The 20,124-nt window shown below is 35.8% G+C and overlaps 1 protein-coding gene across 5 annotated transcripts in view; it reads left to right on the top strand.

Moving 5' to 3' along the window:
• Positions 1-20,124, top strand: part of Mki67 (marker of proliferation Ki-67) — a 35,459-nt gene that overhangs the window by 2,548 nt on the left and 12,787 nt on the right. For all 5 annotated transcript variants that reach the window (XM_023561490.2, XM_013143585.3, XM_063244932.1 and 2 more), the window contains exons 3-12: positions 7,715-7,793; positions 7,888-8,003; positions 10,048-10,114; positions 11,921-11,966; positions 12,557-13,285; positions 14,981-15,156; positions 16,100-16,421; positions 16,508-16,626; positions 16,731-16,902; positions 18,669-18,824. In XM_023561490.2, the coding sequence (XP_023417258.1) occupies positions 7,715-7,793; positions 7,888-8,003; positions 10,048-10,114; positions 11,921-11,966; positions 12,557-13,285; positions 14,981-15,156; positions 16,100-16,421; positions 16,508-16,626; positions 16,731-16,902; positions 18,669-18,824 (1,982 nt within the window). The remainder of the gene's footprint in view (positions 1-7,714; positions 7,794-7,887; positions 8,004-10,047; positions 10,115-11,920; positions 11,967-12,556; positions 13,286-14,980; positions 15,157-16,099; positions 16,422-16,507; positions 16,627-16,730; positions 16,903-18,668; positions 18,825-20,124) is intronic.

The raw sequence follows: 20,124 nt of genomic DNA, 5'->3' as shown, positions 1-20,124 counted from the left end.
AACTAGTAGTATACTTACCTTTTATATATAAATTTATATATATCTAAATATATATAGTTTCAATTTCTTACACCAGGGAGACAATACAGTGCTTACACATTTGAGTCTGATTTATTTCACTCATGAATTTGGTCTCTAATTGCATACATTTACCTACAAAAGCTTTGAGTTTATCCTTCTATATGACTGAGTAGTACTCCATTGTATAAAAATACCACATCTTTTTTATCCATTCCTCACTTAATGGACATTTGGGTTGTTTCCAAGATCTTTCTATTACAAATTGTGCTGTTATAAACATGGATGTACATATGTTGCTGTGGTATGGTGTTTTTATTGTTTCTGGGAAGATGCCCAGCAGAGGATCAGCTAGGTCAAATGGGACCTCCAATTCTAGTTTTTTTAAGGAATCGCCACATTGATCTGCATACAGGTTGTTCCAGTCTACAACTCCCACCACCATTGGAGGGCTCTTTCCCTACAGCCCTGCAGCATTTGTTATTGGTTGAGTTCTTTTTTTTTTTTTTTTTTTTTTTTTTGCTGAACCGGGGATTGAACTCATGACCTCTCGCATGCGAGGCAGGTGCTTATGCCACTGAGCTATTGGTTGATTTTTTGATAATAGCCATTCTTTCCAGGGTGAAGTAGACTCTCAGTGTTGTTTTAATTTGCATCTCTCAAATGACCAGTGATGCTGAACATTTTTTTTTATATATTTGTTTGTATCTTCATTTGAGAAGTGTATTCATCTCAGATGCTCATTTGTGGGCCTTTAAATTTGGGAGGTCTGATTTGAGTTCTTTATATGTTTTCAGTAATAATCCTTTGTCTGAGTAACAGTGGCAAACATTTTTTCCTTCATTGTGGGTTGTCTGTTCACTCCATTAGTAGTTTCTCTTACTGTGTAAAAGCTTTTTAGTAAGATGAGATCCTATTTGTTGATTCTTTGTGATACTTCTTATATGAGTAGGGTTTCATTCTTAAAGTCTGCCTACACCAGTGTCTTTGAGAGTTTTACCTATTTTATCTTCCTGCAGATATTTAGATATTTGATATTTAATATTTAGATATTTGATCTGTTTCTAATTTAGTTTAATACATGGTGAAAGATACAGGTTCAGTTTTAATCCTCCAAGTGTACAGAGCCAGTTTTTCCAGCACCTGTGTTAAATAAAGAGTCTGTCTTTTTTCTAGTGAATGTGTTTGGCACTTTTATCAAAGATAAGATGGTTTAGTATGTCTGGAGTTATTTCTGCATCTTATAGTCTGTTCCGTTGACCTCCACGTCTTTTTTTTTTTTTTTGCCAGTATCACACTTTTTATCACAGCAGCTTTATAATGTAATTTCAAGTCAGGGATTGTGAATGCAGGCTGTCTTGCCTTTGTTGCTCAGAATTGCCTTTGCTATTCTAGGACTTTTCTGGTTCCAAATGAATTTAAGGATTGTTTTCGCTAATTCTGTGAGATATGCTATTGGAATTTTGCTCTGAATTGCATTAAATCTGTATAACGGTTTTGGAAATATTACCATTTTCACTATTTTGGTTCTTCCTATCCAAGAGCAAGGGATTGCTTTCCGTTTTCTGATAATTCTCTTTAATCTCTTTTTTCAGGGTATTGTAGTTTCCTTCTATAGAGGTCATTTACATCCTTTATTAGATTAATTCCTAGGTATTTCATTTTTTTGGACGCTATTGTGAAATATGTTGTTTCCCTGATTTCTCTTTCAGTGAGTTGTTGTTTGTGTAAAAGAAGGCTATTGGTTTTTGAGTACTGACATTGTAATTTGAGTGCTGAATTTACTACTTAGTTTGCTTATTAAATCTTAACAGTTGAGGTCTTCTATGTGGAGTATCATGTTATCTGCAAATAATGATTATTTAACTTCTTCCTTTCTTATCATTATTCCTTTTATTTCTTTCTCTTGTCCCTTGTGGTTAAAGTTTCCAACACTATGTTGAATATGAGTGGAGACAGTGGACACTGTTGTCTTGTTGCTGATTTTAGAGAGAGAGCTTTCAGTTTTTGTCCATTTAATATGATGTTGGTTGTTTTGTGATAGAAGCCTTTTATCAAATTGCGGTAAGACCATTTATTCTAATTTTCTGCAGGGTTTTTATCATGAATGGGTGCTGGACTTTGTCAAAAGTTTTTTTCTGCATTTACTGAGATGATCATATGATTTTTGTTCTTAGCTCTGTTAATATGGTGTTTTATATTTACCAGTTTACATATGCTGAACCGTTCCTGCATGCCTGGGATAAATGCCACTTAGTCATAGAATATAATCTTGATGATTTGCCATGTTGTTTGCCAGTATCTTATTGCGGATTTTTGCGTCTGTGTTCATTACAGAAACTGGCCTGTAATTTTCTTTCTTAGTTGAGTCCTTCTCCAATTTTGGTATCAGGGTAATGCCTACTTCCAGGAATGAATTTGGGAGTGTTGCTTTTCTTTCAGTTTCATTAAAGAGATTGAGAAGTAGTGGTGTTAGGTCTTCTCTAAATTCCTTATAGAATTCAGCAGTGAATGTGTCAGGACCCTGGCTTTTCTTTGTTGATAGGTTTTTGGTACCGGGCATCGCTATGCCTCTGAGCTATATCCTTGACTTACGCTTCATTTTTATAGCTATGTTACAAAGCAGGAAGGTCATGGATTTAGCTGTGGTGCAGTCAGTGTCTGCTTGGCAAGCATGAGGTCCTGAGTTTGATGCCTGATGCCCCCACACTTTCTCTCCACCAAATAACAAGCAGGAGCCAGGCATTAAAGGCAAAATATTAATAGTGACTGTAAAAAAAAAAAAAAAGATTTTTTTTTTTTCTTTCTGAGACAGGGTCCTACTATGCAGTTCAGGCTGGCATTGAGTTCATTTTGTAGCCCAATCTGGTCTGAAACTCGCAGCAATCCTCCTGCCTCAGCCTCTCGAGTGCTGAGATCATAGGCATGCACCACCATGCCTGGTTAAAAAAAAAAATGTTTTCATAAATAACAGCATACAGTTTCTTATCTGTCAAAGAAATCTGTTGTTTTCTTACTTTAATTATTACAAAAGTAAACCAGGCATGGTGGTGCATACCTGCAATCTTAGCCCTGGAAGATCACTGAATTTGAGGTAGGGCTTACGTTATATAGTGGATTTAAGACACACCTGCATTACATATCAAACTCTGGCTGCAAAAAACAAAAAGAAAAAATACAACGGCAAAGGAATATATTACATTAAAAAACCTTGGTTTGCAAGCATAATGGATTCCAGAAACATGCTTATAACCCAAAGCACCTGTATATCAAGGTGAATTTTCCCATATGGAATAGTGAAAAGGCAGATGATTTGTTCCCTAACCCAAAAATATTCATATAAAAATGATTGCGATATAGAAAAAAGAAACTCCCAAACTGCTTTATGTCCAAAATGCAGAGTTCATGTTCTCTAAAATTGAGGAAAGAATTCTAGGAACAATAGAGGTTAAGAGTAGAAAGAATTAATTGAGAGAAAGAAAGCTGCTGTCTGACAGGGACAGAAGGGCCTGGGAAGTGGGTTACCCTTAATTACATCTTTTAATTTCATTGGTTGCTATTGGTTTATTTAGGATTTTTGTATCTTCTTGATTCACTTTTGGTAATTCATATGTCTCTAGGAATCTGTACGTTTCTTCCATATCTTCCATCTTACTAGAATACAAACTTTCAAAGGAAGTATAGAAGATGTTCTAGATTTTTGCAGGGTTTGTTGTGATTTCACCCTTTTCATTCCTAATTGCATGAATTGGAGTCTTTACTTTTTTTTTTATAAAGTATCTTCTTTAGTTTCTGTTGTGACCCATTGGTTGTTCAGAGGGGAGCTATTTAATATCCATGTGTTTACGAAGTTCTTGTGATTTCTTTTGCCATTGATTTCAGTTTCATTGCACAGTGCTCTGATAATATGCACGGGATAATTTCATCTCCTTTACATTTACTTGTGCAAGTTCTATGAGCTAGTAGTGTTCTATTTTGGAGAATATCCTGTGTGCAGCTGACAAGAATGTGTATTCTAAGGTTGTGTAGTAGAGCACTCTGTAGACATATACTAAGCCCATTTGTTTAGTTCTAATAATTCATTGTCAATTTTTTTTTTTTTTTTTTTTGTCTAGTTGATCTATCTTTTTGTGACACTAGGGCATTGCAGTCCCCCAATACAGTTGTATTAGGGCTTGTTTGATTTTTCATGCCTGTTAGTATTTGGTTTGTATAGCTGGGTACACGTGTTTGTTGCATATGTATTTATCATTGTTATCTCTTTTTTTCTTGGATTGTTCCCTTTACAAGAATGTAGTAAATTTCTTTATCTCTCTTAATCAGTCTTGACTTAAAATTCACTTTCTTTTCAAATAGGATAGATATTGTAGCTTTTTTCTGAATTTCTCCTGCATGGAGTGTTGTTTTCAATCCTTTGACTTTTAGTCTATAAATTTCTTTTGTAATGTGTTTTTATATGCAACATATCATTGGATCTTCTTGATGCTTTCTGCCAGTCTGTGTTATTTAATTGGTGAATTGAGACCATTAACATTGATGATTATAACTGATATGTATTGATTTACCCTTGTTACGTTTTTTTCCTATTGTTAGTTCCCCCTCTTATTTTTTTCCCTCCCTCTGTTGGTTTGTCTTACCTGGTAGATTCCTTCACCTGAGGTTCATGGAGTTGTAGTTCTTGTTATCTCTTTTTAGAATGTACTTCCAAACATTTTGCTTTGGTGATTATAAATATCCTCAAATGTTTTTTGTCATGAAAGTATCTTATTTTTGCATCAGTTTTGAAAGAGTTTTGTGGGGATTATCAATCTGGTTGAAAGTTGTTTTCCTTTAAGAACTTGGAATAGTTCACTACAAGCTCTCCTTGACTTCAGAGTTCTTGTGGAGAAGTCATCTGTGATTCTGATGAGCTTTCCTTTATAGGTGATTTGTTTCTTTTCCTTTACGGCTTTTAACGTCTTATTTTTGTGTTGAATTTCTGGAATCTTGACTAGGACTATGATATGCCTGGCAGAAGTTTTGTTTCTTGATCATGGCTAATTAGAGTTCCACATGCCTCAATGTATGATATACCTGGCTGAAGTTTTTTTTGTTTTGTTTTTTTATCATGACTAATTAAGAGTTCCACATGCCTCAATTATCTGCATGTCAAATTCTTTTTCTCTTGAAGGGAGGTTTTCTGCCATGATCTTTGTGAACATGTTTTTAGATCATTTGTGCTAACTCCTATGTTTTCATTGACTCCAGTCAATCTTAAGTTGTTCTTCTTTCCTTCATTTAGCATCTGCTGGATTGATATCTTCTGGTCTTTTCTCTTTTGAGAAATCTTTCTTTTCATGATCACTAACTGCAAGCCTGTCTTTTGTATCTGAGATGCTGTCCTCACATTGACCTAACCTGCTGTGAATACTTTCAGTGGAATTTTTATTCTCCTGAATATCTTCTTGAATCTGCCTTACTGATTCCATTTCATTTCTATGCTCAGCATTCATGGTTTACATAGTTTTTTTAAGCCCATCTTTTTTTTGTCTATATTTGCTCTAGCATCACAAAGCATGGTCTTTATTGTGGACACCATATGCAATTATGTGGACAGTTATTTCTGATTTGAGTTTTTTTGCAGACTTACTTGCTTTGTTACCACCTCAGAGAGGCCAGGTGGGAGGCTTTTGGATTGCCCCACCTCGTTGCCCTCTCAGTTTGCCTTTGGTGAACTGGATGTCAGGAGTTGCATCTTGTTTAAGTGTCTTTTTCTTTTCTTTTTTTTTTTTCTTTTCTTTTCTTTTTTTAGGTTAATTCCTGGGTGATGCTTGTGATTTGCCTATAATGGGTTGCTTTATTGCTAGCATTTAGGACCCTTAGCTAATGACTACTTTTCCGAGGTATCTTCCAGGTGTAGCTGGTTTTTGGGTTTTGAACCTGTTGGAAGATCCAATCTCTTCAGTTTGTTGGAGATTAGAAGTTGCTACTTGTTTGGCTCATTCGCTGGTTCTTTGGCACTGTGCCACAGCAGTTTCTGTGACTCTTGGTCAGTCTAAGTCATAGGATACTAGGAAGAAGAGCTGTTTAGAGCAATTCTGTTACTTTTGGCTATAGTGGCAACAATTGCATCAAATGCAGCCTAAAATATGACAAGCTGAAGTAACCATTAATTTGCCACTTTTAGCGATATGAACTAAATTTGTGATTATATAATAAAACCTAAAACAAACCAGTAAATTGTATGCAGTATACAGATTCTTAGTATGTCAGTTTTGTTCTCTGGAGTTAAAATGTAAAATGGATTAGGGAAAAAATAGAGACGTGTAAGAAGAGGAAGAGATTAGAAGTAAAGTTGGAGGACAAAGGGGGATCATGCTAAGTTTGGGAAACTGGTACAGAAGACAAGGGAAAGAGAGAAGGAAGATAAAAAGAACAAAACCGAACCATACCACAAAGAGGCTATAACCTTACCATGTTTATATTCATATAAAAACAAGATCAAACAGTAAAGAAGAAAAGAATGTAAACAAGAAGCAAAACCACCAGAACCAAAAACAAATGAGAGAAAAAAGTCTACTTCTGGGTTTGTTTCTGCTATCACTGGGACAATGTGTAGTGACACAGTCCCTGTTCGTGCCAATCTGTCTCAGCAAGCCTGCACTTTCTGGCGGAGAGCAGACTCATTTGGCCTGCAGCCTGCTGGATGGAGCTGACAGCAGCTCCTAAGTTCAGCTGGTCTGTCTAAAATGGCTCACAGCCAGTTGCTGTCTAGCATGGAGGACTGAAGCCTCAGCACTGACTGTCTGCCAGTGCAGTCTTTCACACCCGCTGCTGTGTTTCTCTGTAGAGGCCTGAGGGGTCGCCAGTAGTTACTGTGTCCACAGGTTTTAAGCACTCCTCTCATGCTGTGAGTCCAGTCTTAGAGACCATCTACCTCCTTCTTCTTCACTGAAGTTTGTCTTTGCATTCTCTCTGTGGCTTTCAATTTGTGCTTGAGATTCTTCCTGAGTGCAGAGGATGCCCTTCCTCCTTGTCTTCCTCATGTTGCTATATTCTAGACAGTGACTCTCCAAGAGGCTCTTTCTCTGCTGCCGTGTTGGTGCCTCCCAGACTAGTATTTTTAATGCTACCATACTTGAATCTGTCAGTTAATATAGCAAAGTCTTGAAACAGTAATGCAAATCTCACATATAGTGACATGGTGAGAACATGAGTGACATGTAAAACTCATTTCATTGTTTGAATAATACTGTGACATGGGTCCTAATGTAATGTTTTTGCATAAGAAATGGAGGTACATACAGAAAGGTACTAACATGAAATATTACACTTTGCATTAAATTTTTAAACTTATGTAACTATTCAAACAAATAAACCTACAAATTTTTTGTAAAAGCACAGTGTTAAAAATTGTTATTCTCCCAAATTGAGAGTATTTATTTGCATCTTCCAAGAACACCTGTTTATGTAACAGGTGATTTAACCTGTATTCTGGTATTTTCTGGTATTTTTTTGATACTCAAATAGCTTTTTATGCAATGCTTGTAAAAACTGTTGGCAAAGCACAGATTATTTGCATGGACCATTTTATTCCTTGTGTCATTATATTTACACATGAAGCTTATTAGTCAAATTCTATTTGATTTTTAAAAACTAAGGTAATTTTTAAGAAGTTGCAAAAAACAAGCAAAAATCTTAATTCTTTTGTATTAAGGGCAACCGAATGTGATATACGTATCCAGCTTCCTGTAGTGTCAAAACAACATTGCAAAATTGAAATCAGTAAGCAGGAGGTAAGTGGTTTGGGAATGTTGAATTTTAAAATGTTTTGATTCACTTTTTGTCTATTTTATTAGTTACACATTTTCCTGTTCTTCCTACATGTAGGCAGTACTACATAATTTCAGTACCACAAATCCAACACAAGTAAATGGGTCTGCTGTTGATGCACCTATACCACTAAGACATGGGGATATAATAACTATAATTGATCGATCTTTCAGGTAGGTAAAAACTAATTGTGCTAATAATAAGTAGGTGTTCTAATTAACCATAAACTAGTGTTGTAATCCTTTTTAATGTTGATCATCAAAGTGTTTCAAGCTTTCACTTTCAACACTGCTCATCTAAAAATAAATGGATCTAGAAGTGACAGAGGGGCTCAAGTGTGATAGAATTTAAGGATTCAGAGTACATAACTAGGTGGAAGAAAGGTGAGCTGGGCCTAAAAGAGGCTGTTGTTTTCTTGTGAATGTTCAGAAACTATATGGATTTTAGTTTCTATTTTTTAGCAAAATATATCCACAAAGTTACAAAACCAGGTGTACAGGTCAATTTAACATGATCTGAATGCCCTCTTGATTGATAACTACCTGTTAAGGACTGAATTGTGCTCTCCAAAAATTTGTATTTTGAATTCATAATCCCTAGTAATTTAGGTTGTGTGTGTGAGAGAGACATCTAAAAGAACAATTAGGTTCCTCAGAGACCATCAGAGTGGGCCCTAATCCTTCTACTGGTGTCACTTTAATGAGATTAGGACAGAGATAAGGGGAAACAGTATACAAAGGGAAAGTAATATGAATGGGCCAGCAGAGGAAGCCAGTCCCATTGGATGCCTTAGAGTTCCAACCTCCACCATTGTGAGCTGTACTATTCTGTTATGTTGACAGACACAACACCCATACCATAAGGGAAGTTTCCAGAAATTTTTTTATGATGTTTATAATTATTACTTTCTCATCAAGAAAGCCACTGTGGTAGTTATAAAATGTAGAAGTCTATCTTTAGAAATCTAGTGATTGAAGTAATATTTTGCATGTTTGTTTCCGATTGTTGCTCTTAGTCTATGAGATCATAGCATGTTGGGTGCCTTCGTATACATAAAAATGTACAAGATTGTATACAGTTTAGTCATTCTTGACTGTGAGTCCAGTCTTAGAGACCATCTACCTCCTTCTTCTTCACTGAAGTTTGTCTTTGCATTCTCTCTGTGGCTTTCAATTTGTGCTTGAGATTCTTCCTGAGTGCAGAGGATGCCCTTCCTCCTTGTCTTCCTCATGTTGCTATATTGGAGTGATTTGCAGCTTTTGAAATATGTCAACACTTTCTGATCAGATATTGTGAATTTTTTACTAATCTATGTATTTGAAAACATTGTACATGCTATGAGTAATGCATTGTACAATCTGTATATCCCTTAAACTCAGATCTTCTTTAGTTATTATTCTCCTGCTTGTTAGTCTCCCTCTTTTAGTTCTTACTAGTTTTTCTTTATACATTTTGAGGCTGTACTCTGGCATACAAATTTAGAATTATATCCTCCTGGAAATAATCCTAAGTTTACATAGAACTTTGTGTCATTAGAATTCTATATATAGAACTTTTTGTCATTTAAACGTGTACTCCTATCTTTAGTAATACTTTAGTAGTAATATTTTCTTTAGATACTAAATATAGCTAAATTTTTTATATATGTGTGTGTGTATATATATATATATATTTTTTTTTTTTTTTTGGTATTAGGGACTGAATTTGCAACCTCGCATTTGCCAGTCAGATGCTTATGCTGCTGAATTAAATAGCCAGCTATAGCTAAGTTTTTTAAATTTATGCTTGCATAGCACAAATGTTTATACTCTCTTAATCTCAACTTTTCATAATTCTTATAGTTGAGATTGTCTTTTGGAAACTTTTGTTGGATGACTTGTTTTTAATTGGAATATCTTCTTGATGGATTGACTTTTATAATATTTTAACATATCCCTGTCTCTATAAATAATTTTGAGCACATTTTTATAGTATAGACTTTTAAGTAGGAAATTGGTATTGGATGGAGACCAGAATGATTACCCACAAATGAAATATTGTTCAAATAGAAATCAACTGAGATGATTAAAGATCCCCAACAAGTTTTTAGTTTCTGTCTATGAGATAATACTCAAACAAAGGCTGAAGTTTTTTCCTTAGATATACCTAATATCCAGACTTTAGCCACGAGCCACAAATCCTTAATCTGAATCCCTGTCCTCATTTCATGTACTACAGGTATGAAAATGAAAGTTATCAGAATAGAAGCAAGTCACCTGAACTTCCAGAAAAAATACGTGAACAGGTGAGGGAAAATAATTCAGATTTGGGCTCTGGTTCTTTTTTTGATGATAGAAAATCATTTTTATGTACTTTGACAAATGGTTTCTTACTGTAAGTCACTGGTAAAAGAAGACGCCTTCCTTGGTATAGTAGAAAAATATGATTAAGGTGTGGAAAACAAGTTAAGCTTAGACATAATACAATAATTTAAAATAACATTTCTTCTTTGTTTTTCACAATGAGTACTAAATTGGGCTTGTACTTTTGTCCCCAAAGTCTCTTACAGTATGTCTGATTTTAGAATCCTATGGTTAGGACAATTTTAACACATGGTCATAAAATTTGGGAACTATATTATCTCATGATTTATTTGGCCTCCCACTTGTCACATCCATCTTTGTGTGTCTAGAATAATCACACAGTGAAAATTTTAAGTACCAACGATTCTTTCCAGTTTTGATGGATGAAAATGGAACTGGGTTCTTGTGCATGGCCCATGAGAAAATCGTATTACTGATTATATTAGCATAGAACAGGTATGCCAATGACATAGCTTATTAGAATGCAATTCTAGGAAATTTAGTGAGATATAGTAGGTTTAGGATAAGTACTAAGAATTTTCATCTTTTCTACTTCTTAGGAAAATCACTCAAGCTAGTCTCATATGAACTATTGTGAATTCCTTAGCTTGGGAGACTTTATGTACATCTACAATTAGCCATAGATGCTTCATTTCAAAGTGTATCATGATAAATATGACTTCTTACAGAGGAGCAACTGTAATGTTGAGCCTGATACTCATCAGCTCCTGTGGTGCAAATGAATTTTCCCACACACTAGACATCATTTAGTTTGTTAGTGGGTGTAAGGGAATAAGGAGAAGTTTGGTCTCTGTTTAATTACAGAACTGGGTTAGTCCTGTATCACTCACTGGTCTATGAATTGTCTGTCTTGTTATTGATCTGTAATATAGTGCACTAAAGTTGAGTCTGTAGAAACTGTTTCAGTAATTTGACAGGGATTTTATGGCTATGTGATCACAGAAAAAGATGATTGTATGATACATATTTTAAGTTTTATTTAGTCATAAGACTCTTGGTCTGCTTCAAATGGTAAATAAATGCTCATTTTTCATATGGATAAGTTTAGAAATAATATCTTAAATACCAATAAATTTGAAATGAATTAAATGAAAAAGTAAAATTCTTTGATTTTGGTAATAGCTTTCCTTTGGTATCCAAGTGATATACTTCCTCCTTTGGAGCATCAAACTTTTATATGTTATTTGTTAGCTCCTCCCTCCAAAAAGTCCCATACAGAGAAGCATAGATGAGGGCCAGGCAGGAGTGCTGGGTCTGGTTTGCAGGCACATATGGATATGCTGCTTCTGTCTGCCAGCCAGGAGGACACGGATGCTAGATGGAGCCTCAATTCATCAACAGGTCCTGGGTCCATTTCTGATTAAACTAATGATTATGTCAGTAGTTTTTCCTATGGTAGGTTAACAGGTTAGATGATATTTAGCTTTAATTCTTCATGTAATGGTGGGAGGTACATAATTTCAAGAAAGTAATAATAGCTCTCTCTGATTAAGGTATATTAAGCCTGATATTTGTTTTTCTATGACTGTACTTTTTTTGAAGTCCGCTAAGATGTGCTTGTGTCCTGACCATTAAATCCCAAATGACTTTATGTCTTAAAGTCTGTAAATGTCATGTAGGAACCATTTTGCAAAGAGGATAATGAATATGAAGATTATTTTCATCGTTAGGATCACTAGCATTTAAGAAGGCCCTTAAATTCCTGTTCATATTTTCCTAATTTACAGAAACCTGCACGGCGTGCCTCAAGAGCAAGCTTCTCTGCTGACCCTGGTTTGTAATGGTTGGGCTCTGTTCTGGGATCCTCTGGATCAGATCACCATCACAATGACAAGGGACAAAAGAGGCGCAAGTGTGAAATGCCCTCTTCCAGAATAAAAGACACTAGCATTTAACATGTCAAATATGGCAGAACTCAGTTAACTTTCCCTGTTGATTGGTGAGGTACTCTGTTTAAGACAGAGTCTATGTATACATAAATTACCCTTTCAGTTGTAAAGTTATTTTTTAAATTTTTTAATTATTTGGGTTTTTTTGGTACCGGGAACTGAACTCACAACCTTGCACTTACCAGGCAGTTGCTTGTACCACTGTTCAGCTGTAAATTTAATTCAAGTAGTTTGATAGCATATATTTTCTCATCACTAGTTATTAGAGGATATACTGTGATTTATTATTTATTTGGGAGTGAAATAACTATTACTGTAAGACTTACAAACTTTAAGCATTATGTAATTTTCAGACTAAATGAAAATTTAGGTTGTAAAGCAGTTTGAAACAATTAAGATACTGAGTTTCACAAATGTTAATCACTGAGAAAAATGTTTAACTTTCCGTTTCTTATTTTGTAATTTGTTGTGAAGATGAGAAAGATCCAAATTCCAAAGCTCATTCCAGCATCACTAAAGGAAATGCCTCAGCAAAGTCTCCAGTGCATGTCAAGGAACTCAAACAGGACAGTACTACCTCAGATGGCTCAAAGAACAGTGCTGCCCAGGAATCACTCAGGTCTCCTTCTTCAGAAGATTCAAGACATGGTAGCAAGAATGCAAGAGATCCCACCACTGGGGATTTTAACGAAAAGTCCAGGGTAACTTTAGGGGACTGCCATGGAGAACAGAATCCTTTTACCACTACACAGGTTCTTGACAATGGCAAAAATGAATCTCCTTTTAAGAAGTTGTATCAGTCAATGAAGGACGAGTTTAGTATAAAATCACAAAGACACAGTGTTCTACAGTATCGTAGAAAATCAGGAGCACTCACTGCTCACACAGCAGGAAAAGAAGAGAGTAGTGATGGTTCACAGAAGGAGGCTCAGCCATTGGTGTCAAGTAAAGCAAGACGCAAGTCCAGTAGAAGTACCCACATTAATGGTGCTTCTTCACCTGCACCAGGAATGAATCAGGCTGAGGAGAACAAAAGCGATCCAGAACCTATTCCGACTCCCAAAGAAGCTGTACGTTGTAGCACTTCTTTCTCTCAGGTAACTCAAGTACACACACCTGTTCAACATTCCCCACAAAGATCTTCGCAGAAACGTAAGAGTGAAGACCTGCATGCTACTGACAGACAAGAACTTGCAAATCTGGGTAAGAGGGAAGGCCACAAGGCACTTGATAAAAAAAGTTACTCCTAGGAAGCTTTTGACTAGAAATCAAACACCAAATCAAGTTGAGGATGCTGGTGACCCTGACAGTAAACCAGGGAATCTCTTCTAAAAAGAGGAGGAGTAATCCCATCAGTGTGAAAATGTTGCACAGAGAAATTCAACATCAGCCTTCTATAACTCAGTACCTTGCTCAGGTTGCAGTAAAATTTCAGAATGATTCCCTCAACAAGCCTGAGAAAGTAGGCATGACACCTGGACAGATTTGCTCTGGGCTACCTGGTCTTAGTTCAGTTAATTTTGGCAACTTTGGTGATTCCATTAGTAAGTTTTAAGTATAAATCTATTTTCCCTAAAAGATTAAAATCTACTTTATATGTAGGTAAGAGACCTTGTTTCAGTCAATGATGATTAGCTTTGTGGTAAAAAGTTTGCTTAACATTTAGAGTATAAGAGACATGTTCATGTTTCAGCTGAGAGATGAATGTTAAAGACCCAGAAAATTATAGCAAGGAGCAATAGAAGAGGTACAGGTTGTGAGCTAAGCATGATGTGGGAGGTCATCTTAAACATTTGACCCTCCTTTCTATTTATCACAAAACAGGAAGAAAAATAATCATTTATGTTTGTGGTTTAATTCTGAGCCAGAATGTACCATAAAGCTTTGGTTGTTTAGAGTAAATCACTGAAAATCTCTGGAGTATCATTGAACATATTGCTAGCCATCACGTATTTGTACTCCACTCTTTTCTTAGAACCTACTAAGTACTTTTTTATATATCACTGGGCGAGACTTGGAAGCTCTATGCCGTTAAGTTCTACATGCTTCATAGACATTAGCACTGAGCGGCTATTGCAGTAGGAGTGTCCATAAATAATTTATTATTTATGGGCGTGTTGCAGACAGGGAAACTGATAACCCACTTGCACAAAATGAGCAGCAGAAACATGACCATTACTGTGGGTATGGGAGACCTGTTCTTCTTCCTGTACACTTCAGGGTTAGACTATAGAAAGGAAAGGTTTTCAGGCATTGGGATGCAGTCCTCTTCATACCAGGTCCCAGTTTCTGCAGATGGCCTGTGATGGTGCGTGTAGAGGAAATATGACTGACTATAAATGTCACCTGTGCTTGTCATCAGAGTGTTCCATTGAGTTTCATATCCAGGAATTCCCACTTGGCCCAAGGATTTATGTTGATTGGTGGTTCAGCAAGTTGTATGATGGGGGCTAGGTCACAAAATGATCAACACCATTGTGCAGAGAAATTTTCATAGCTCATACATTCTACTTGCTAGGCAGGTCTGTATCAAACCCAGGTATGTGTTTTAGAAAGTACTTTCTTGTCACCACTAAAAGCATGTCTCCATTGTGTCCCATTGATCCATATTGCCTACTGCTGCTACAGACTGATCCTTTGCTTACACTACTTCCAGGTGTAATTTTTCAGTATTTGAAGGCAATCTATCTAGTCCAGATAGAACTGCATGTCTTAGTGGTGTCTCTGAGTGGTGTCTCTGAGATCTCTCAAGATGTCCCATGCCAGTTTTGGGTTTATCAATATTACAAAAGAACAAAGGTGTCAAATTTCAATAAATTATTAGTACTAGTTTGACAGAATTCAAGTCTTGGTATGGTTTTTGCATTGCTCGTTTTATGTTTGTATTCCTTACTTTAGGTAAAAATGAGGAGGTGTCTTTGAAGAGAAGGCGCGTGTCCTTTGGTGGTCACCTAAGACCTGAATTATTTGATGAAAACTTGCCTCCTAATACACCTCTCAAAAGAGGAGAAACACCAATCAAGAGGAAGTCTCTTGGAACTCATACTCCAACTGTCCTAAAAAAAGTCATCAAGGTAAACTTGAGATTCGTACCTACTGGCTCATGAAGCTGGTACATGTTCCTTCCAAAGTACTAAAAAGTACAATTACAGTAGAATTAAGACCTTTATTTTTCTAATAAATAACTTTTTAAAACTAAAATAATAGTGTATATGAGTGCTAGAAAGAAACATCTGAGCTCCCAGCTATGGCTCTAAGGTGGCTGAACATGGGGTAGATAGACTGCCTGGGACCTTTCATGCTAGTGCAAGATACCACAACACATACAGCTTGCTTATAGGGCCTCAGAACCTCCGTGGGTTACACTAAAAATGACTGGTCAGATCTGGATACACTGCCACATAAAACTGCAGAATCATTTTTCTTTTCTTTTAGTATGATAAGGGTATAAGAAGGTATTTAACTGATAAGGAAAATCCTTGATGATAAAAATCTCTTTTGCGCAATCAGCTTTTTAAATCTTTTAATCATTTATTAGTTCATTGCCCTCCCTTGTTTTTCAGTCCTTGGAAATATATGGCCACATAACTCACCTTCATGACAGAGATTTCACAGGCTTTTTCTGTTAGTACCAAGAGGGCTGGGGAGACACCGGCAACTTCTGCTTTACCTTGTTTGAAGAAAGTGAGCAGCTCCTTCCATGCAGATGCAGAGTTGGATGACAGTAGCTAGTGTTGGTCAGAGCTCCCTTCTTATCTCATGGGACAAGATGTTTTCTGCATCTTTCCCTCTCAGATAGTTCATTTCATACTTGACTGCTTTTTCTTCCTTTCTCTTTTCTTTAGCGAGTTAACCTCTACCTTAAAATTTAACCTCTATCTTAACTTTGAAACAGTGATTTGAACATTCATTATTTCAAGATTTAAACAGCTGAGATTCTTTGAATAGATTTTTAATAGGCATTAAGAGCTGTTATATCCTTGGCAAGATTTCTCATTAGCATTTCTGTCTTGTCAGGAGCAGCCTCAGGCATCAGAAAAAGAAGAACCTTCGGAAATCTGTTTGGAAGTGAAAGCACAGAATGCATGCTTAGATGAGGTAGCTCCTAGTCCCAGAGTAACTCCCCCAAGGACGAATGATCAAAGGCGAAGGTCACACAGGGCCTCCACTGCTTCTGCTGATGGGAAATCTCCACATGAGCCAGACATTCCTAAGAAAGCAGGGAGGAAGAGTGGCCACTTGCCTTCAAAGAGAGCATCCATTAGTCGAAGTCAGCATGACATTTTACAAATGATTTCTTCCAAAAGAAGGAGTGGTGCTTCTGAAGCCAATCTAATTGGTGAGTGTGTACTGGCTAATGTATTTTAAGGTTAGCTTTCTCATTAATGCTATTTTTGAAAAGTTATGCTGTTTTTTCTTTGACAGTTGCAAAATCATGGGCAGATGTGGTAAAACTTGGTGTAAAACAAATGCAAACAAAGGTTGTGAAGCATGCCCCTTCAAGACAGATGCACAGAAGACAAAGAAAACCTAATACTCCAAAGGTACACAGTTGCAATAAAAATTGCTTGTGTATACACACTGGTATTAAGTTTGCTTTAAATGTCTGTTTATGCTTTGATGTTTTATCTCTCATTTTTTTCTGTAGAAGCCTTCGGACAGTGTTCACAATCAGTTTAGCACAGGTCATGCAAATTCTCCTTGTACCATAGTAATAAGGAAAGCACAGATTGAAAAAGTAAATGTACCTCCTCGGCCCTATAGAATGCTGAACAACTTCGTTTTGAACCAGAAAATGGACTATAATGAAGATCTCTCAGGTAAAAACAGCCTGAGCATCTGTCAGTCATAATTCTATTTGTGTTTTTGGTGTTTGTTTGCCTTTGTCTGTCTGTTGTGAGTACAATTACATATAGTAATGGAGGCAGCTTTCTGGGGTCATAGTGTTCATGAAGGGCAAACTAGTTGATGATACAATCACAGATTTCTGTGGATTGTATCCTGTGAACAGAAGTTATGAAAACGTCAAATATGTGCTTTTCTGGAGAACAGTGTAGATACAGAAAACTAGAAAGTGTTTTAAAGTAGAGTACCACGTGCTTTTTATAATTGCTTTCTTTGTACTAGTGGTTCTAGAGGTGCATGAATCAGTTGCATTTTTTGTGCTTCAATATTACTTTCTAGGTGATTTGATTATTTCGTCAAAGAAAGCACTATGAAATGAAGATTTTTTTTTTAAACCATAAGTCATTATGCAAATGTTTCTAGTTCATTTCCACTAAACAAAAGTGTAACCTCACTTGTTTTGAGGTTACAATCATGATAAGAACCAGAATCTAGGTTTCATGTTACATGATATACACGGTGGTTTACACTGTTCTGTTAGGGAAAGTGGTAGGATTTCAACTCAGTAGGGAGAAGCTTATTTCCTGGCCAAGTAGAAGTTGGAAGCATTACTAAAGTTCTCAGTATAATATATGAAAAGTACTTTCTAATAAGAGTCATGTTTGGTTTGCTTCATTTATCTTTAAAAAGAACAGAACAAATGAAAAAGTAGATGTGTATGTATATGCTTATAAGTTATGAGACGTGTGAATGTATAAATACATACATTACAGAATGTTAGAAACCCTCAAAAATACTTTAAGATAAAGTAAGATTTTAAATACTTGTACTGGGACAGGGTATTAGCTCAAATATTTCTTCCGTTAGGACATTTACCTGGAGTAAGTAATTTTTCTTCTTGCTTCATGTGAGTAACTTCCATTTGAAAATATCAGGAACTGCTGGAAACTAAACTCAGTATTTTCCATAAGGCTAGAAGGTAAAGGGAGTCTTTAAATGAATTGACTGATTTGGGTGGGGGCCTCAGAGCAGGTTTCTCACATAGTTATGCCAAATTAAGAACATTTTTAACCACTGGTGCCTGCTTGAGAAGGAAAATGGGTGAACATGTATTTTTTAGCAAGTTAGATTTTCCACATGAAGTAATATATTTTTATTTTTTTGAGATTCTGTTAGTTTTGCTTGCTTGATGTTAAAATGGAATAGATGATTTTTAAGTACATATATTGAATGTTTAAAGAATGTTTAAAGATATAGTATATTACTTGACAACACTGAGCCATATTCTATCATTTTCTAAAATACAGGAACATGTCATTTGCATATAAACTCAAGAACCAAGGAGCCCAGGACTTTTAGAAGAAGGCATGAGTGCCCTCAGGTCCTGGGTACTTGCAGGGAATGCCTTGATGACAAGGCTCCATGACCAGTTTCTGTTCTGGCAAAATTTATGTTTAGAACTAGTTCACAAGGCCACAGATATAAACTAACTTTGTTTGACTTCCTTTTCAGTAAGATAGAGTAGAAGAGAAGTCTTATACACTTCTTCTTTGCATTCTTTTCTTTTTAAAAAAAAAGTGTATTTTTTATAAAATCACTTTTTATGAGATGTTAGGTAGCAGGAAATGTAGGGATTTATCTGGGTTTATTTCCTATCATTTGTATCAGCAGTTTGTTATATGTGATGTCTGGGATAGCTACAAATATAAGTAATATTTTTCAAATATTTTCCTTTTATCAGGGCTAACTGAAATGTTTAAAACTCCAGTGAAGGAGAAGCCACAAACGATGAGCACATGTTCTACCATGCTCTCCAATTCAGAGAATTTGCCTGGAAAAAAGTCTAAAGTAATTAGTTTAGAAGAAGAATCTCTGCCCATCCCTTCCATAAATTTAGGTTGGTTTATTTATTTTCTGGTACTGATACATTTTTGAGTAGGAATTTATATATCATATTATTACTTTACATCCAATATTGTATGATATTATTTTTCCATAATAGACATTCCTGAGAAATGCCATTTCTGTCTTCTCTTGTCTGTTATTTAAGCAGGTATTCTTATCAGCGTGTGAACTGCTTTATATTCATTTACATGCATGGTCAGTTAATAATTCCAAATGATATTTTTCCTTTCCTGTAAGTAATGATGATATAACAGAAAAGTAAATTTGTCTTATACTTGCATTATAAATCACTCAAATTCAATTATTGCAAATTACAAAAGAAATACATACTAATTTGTGTATTGTCTCATTATTGTCCCTAATCTTACAAATGGAAGCAAGGTCCAAGATGAGTGTGAGGTGAGAGATAGTTTATTGTACTGTCTTGTGGTGTTGGTCACTGTGTTCTAGTCATAGAAGGAACAGCTTTTACAATGCACATGCTTGCTATAGTTAAAAAGTAAATATTTCCTGTGTAATATGGAGCCTGAGCATACACAGTAAAAAATAGATTTGTTTGTTTCTTATATTTGAGGAAAACAATGTCTCTATTCAAAGGAAGGGCACAGGGTATGATACCTTACAAAGACATTCTTAGGAATTTTTTTTCTTTAATCATTGTAGGTCTTAACAATACTTAATGATGACTGTACTCTGTTATAATTTGTGTCTAGATGTCTCCTCAAAGCCTCTTATTGAGGCTTTTTAGAGCTGGCTGAATTAGATGTGTGATGCTGGGATTAAGTGTGTGATGCTGAGTTCCAGGATGTGTCATGACTAAGTGATATGGCTTGGCATAGTTCTGGGAGTGAATAATGGGAAGACCATCCCTAGGTACAGAATATGAGATAGAAAGAGGGCTGCTGTGGTCATTTGTGACTTGCTACTTGCTCTTTGTGCTGCCTTTAGCCTGCTATAAACTATTTCTCTTCTGTGTTATCTCTCTGGCATGCTACCCTATCTTGCAGCCAGCCAACTATGAACTGAAACCTCTACACACTGAACTACAATAAACCTCTCCTTTATCTATGGGTATCAGATATTTTGTCTCGGCAACTAAAGTACCTTAGACATATTCTGTCACCAAAAACATTATACTTAACAAATGGCTCATAAATAAGACTGATTTATGGCTACATTAGTAACATTATATTCTTAGTAAAGTAAATAAGACTCCAAATACTGGTTTTTAGATTGTATTTCATGATAATAAATAACTAAGTTACAACCTAGTGGATGTTAATACATTTACT

Source organism: Cavia porcellus, unplaced genomic scaffold (genome assembly GCF_034190915.1).
Source record: "Cavia porcellus strain 051 isolate PalLab524CR breed Dunkin Hartley unplaced genomic scaffold, mCavPor4.1 scaffold_2, whole genome shotgun sequence".
Lineage (NCBI taxonomy): Eukaryota > Metazoa > Chordata > Mammalia > Rodentia > Caviidae > Cavia > Cavia porcellus.
This window is presented reverse-complemented; position numbering and strand designations above follow the sequence as displayed.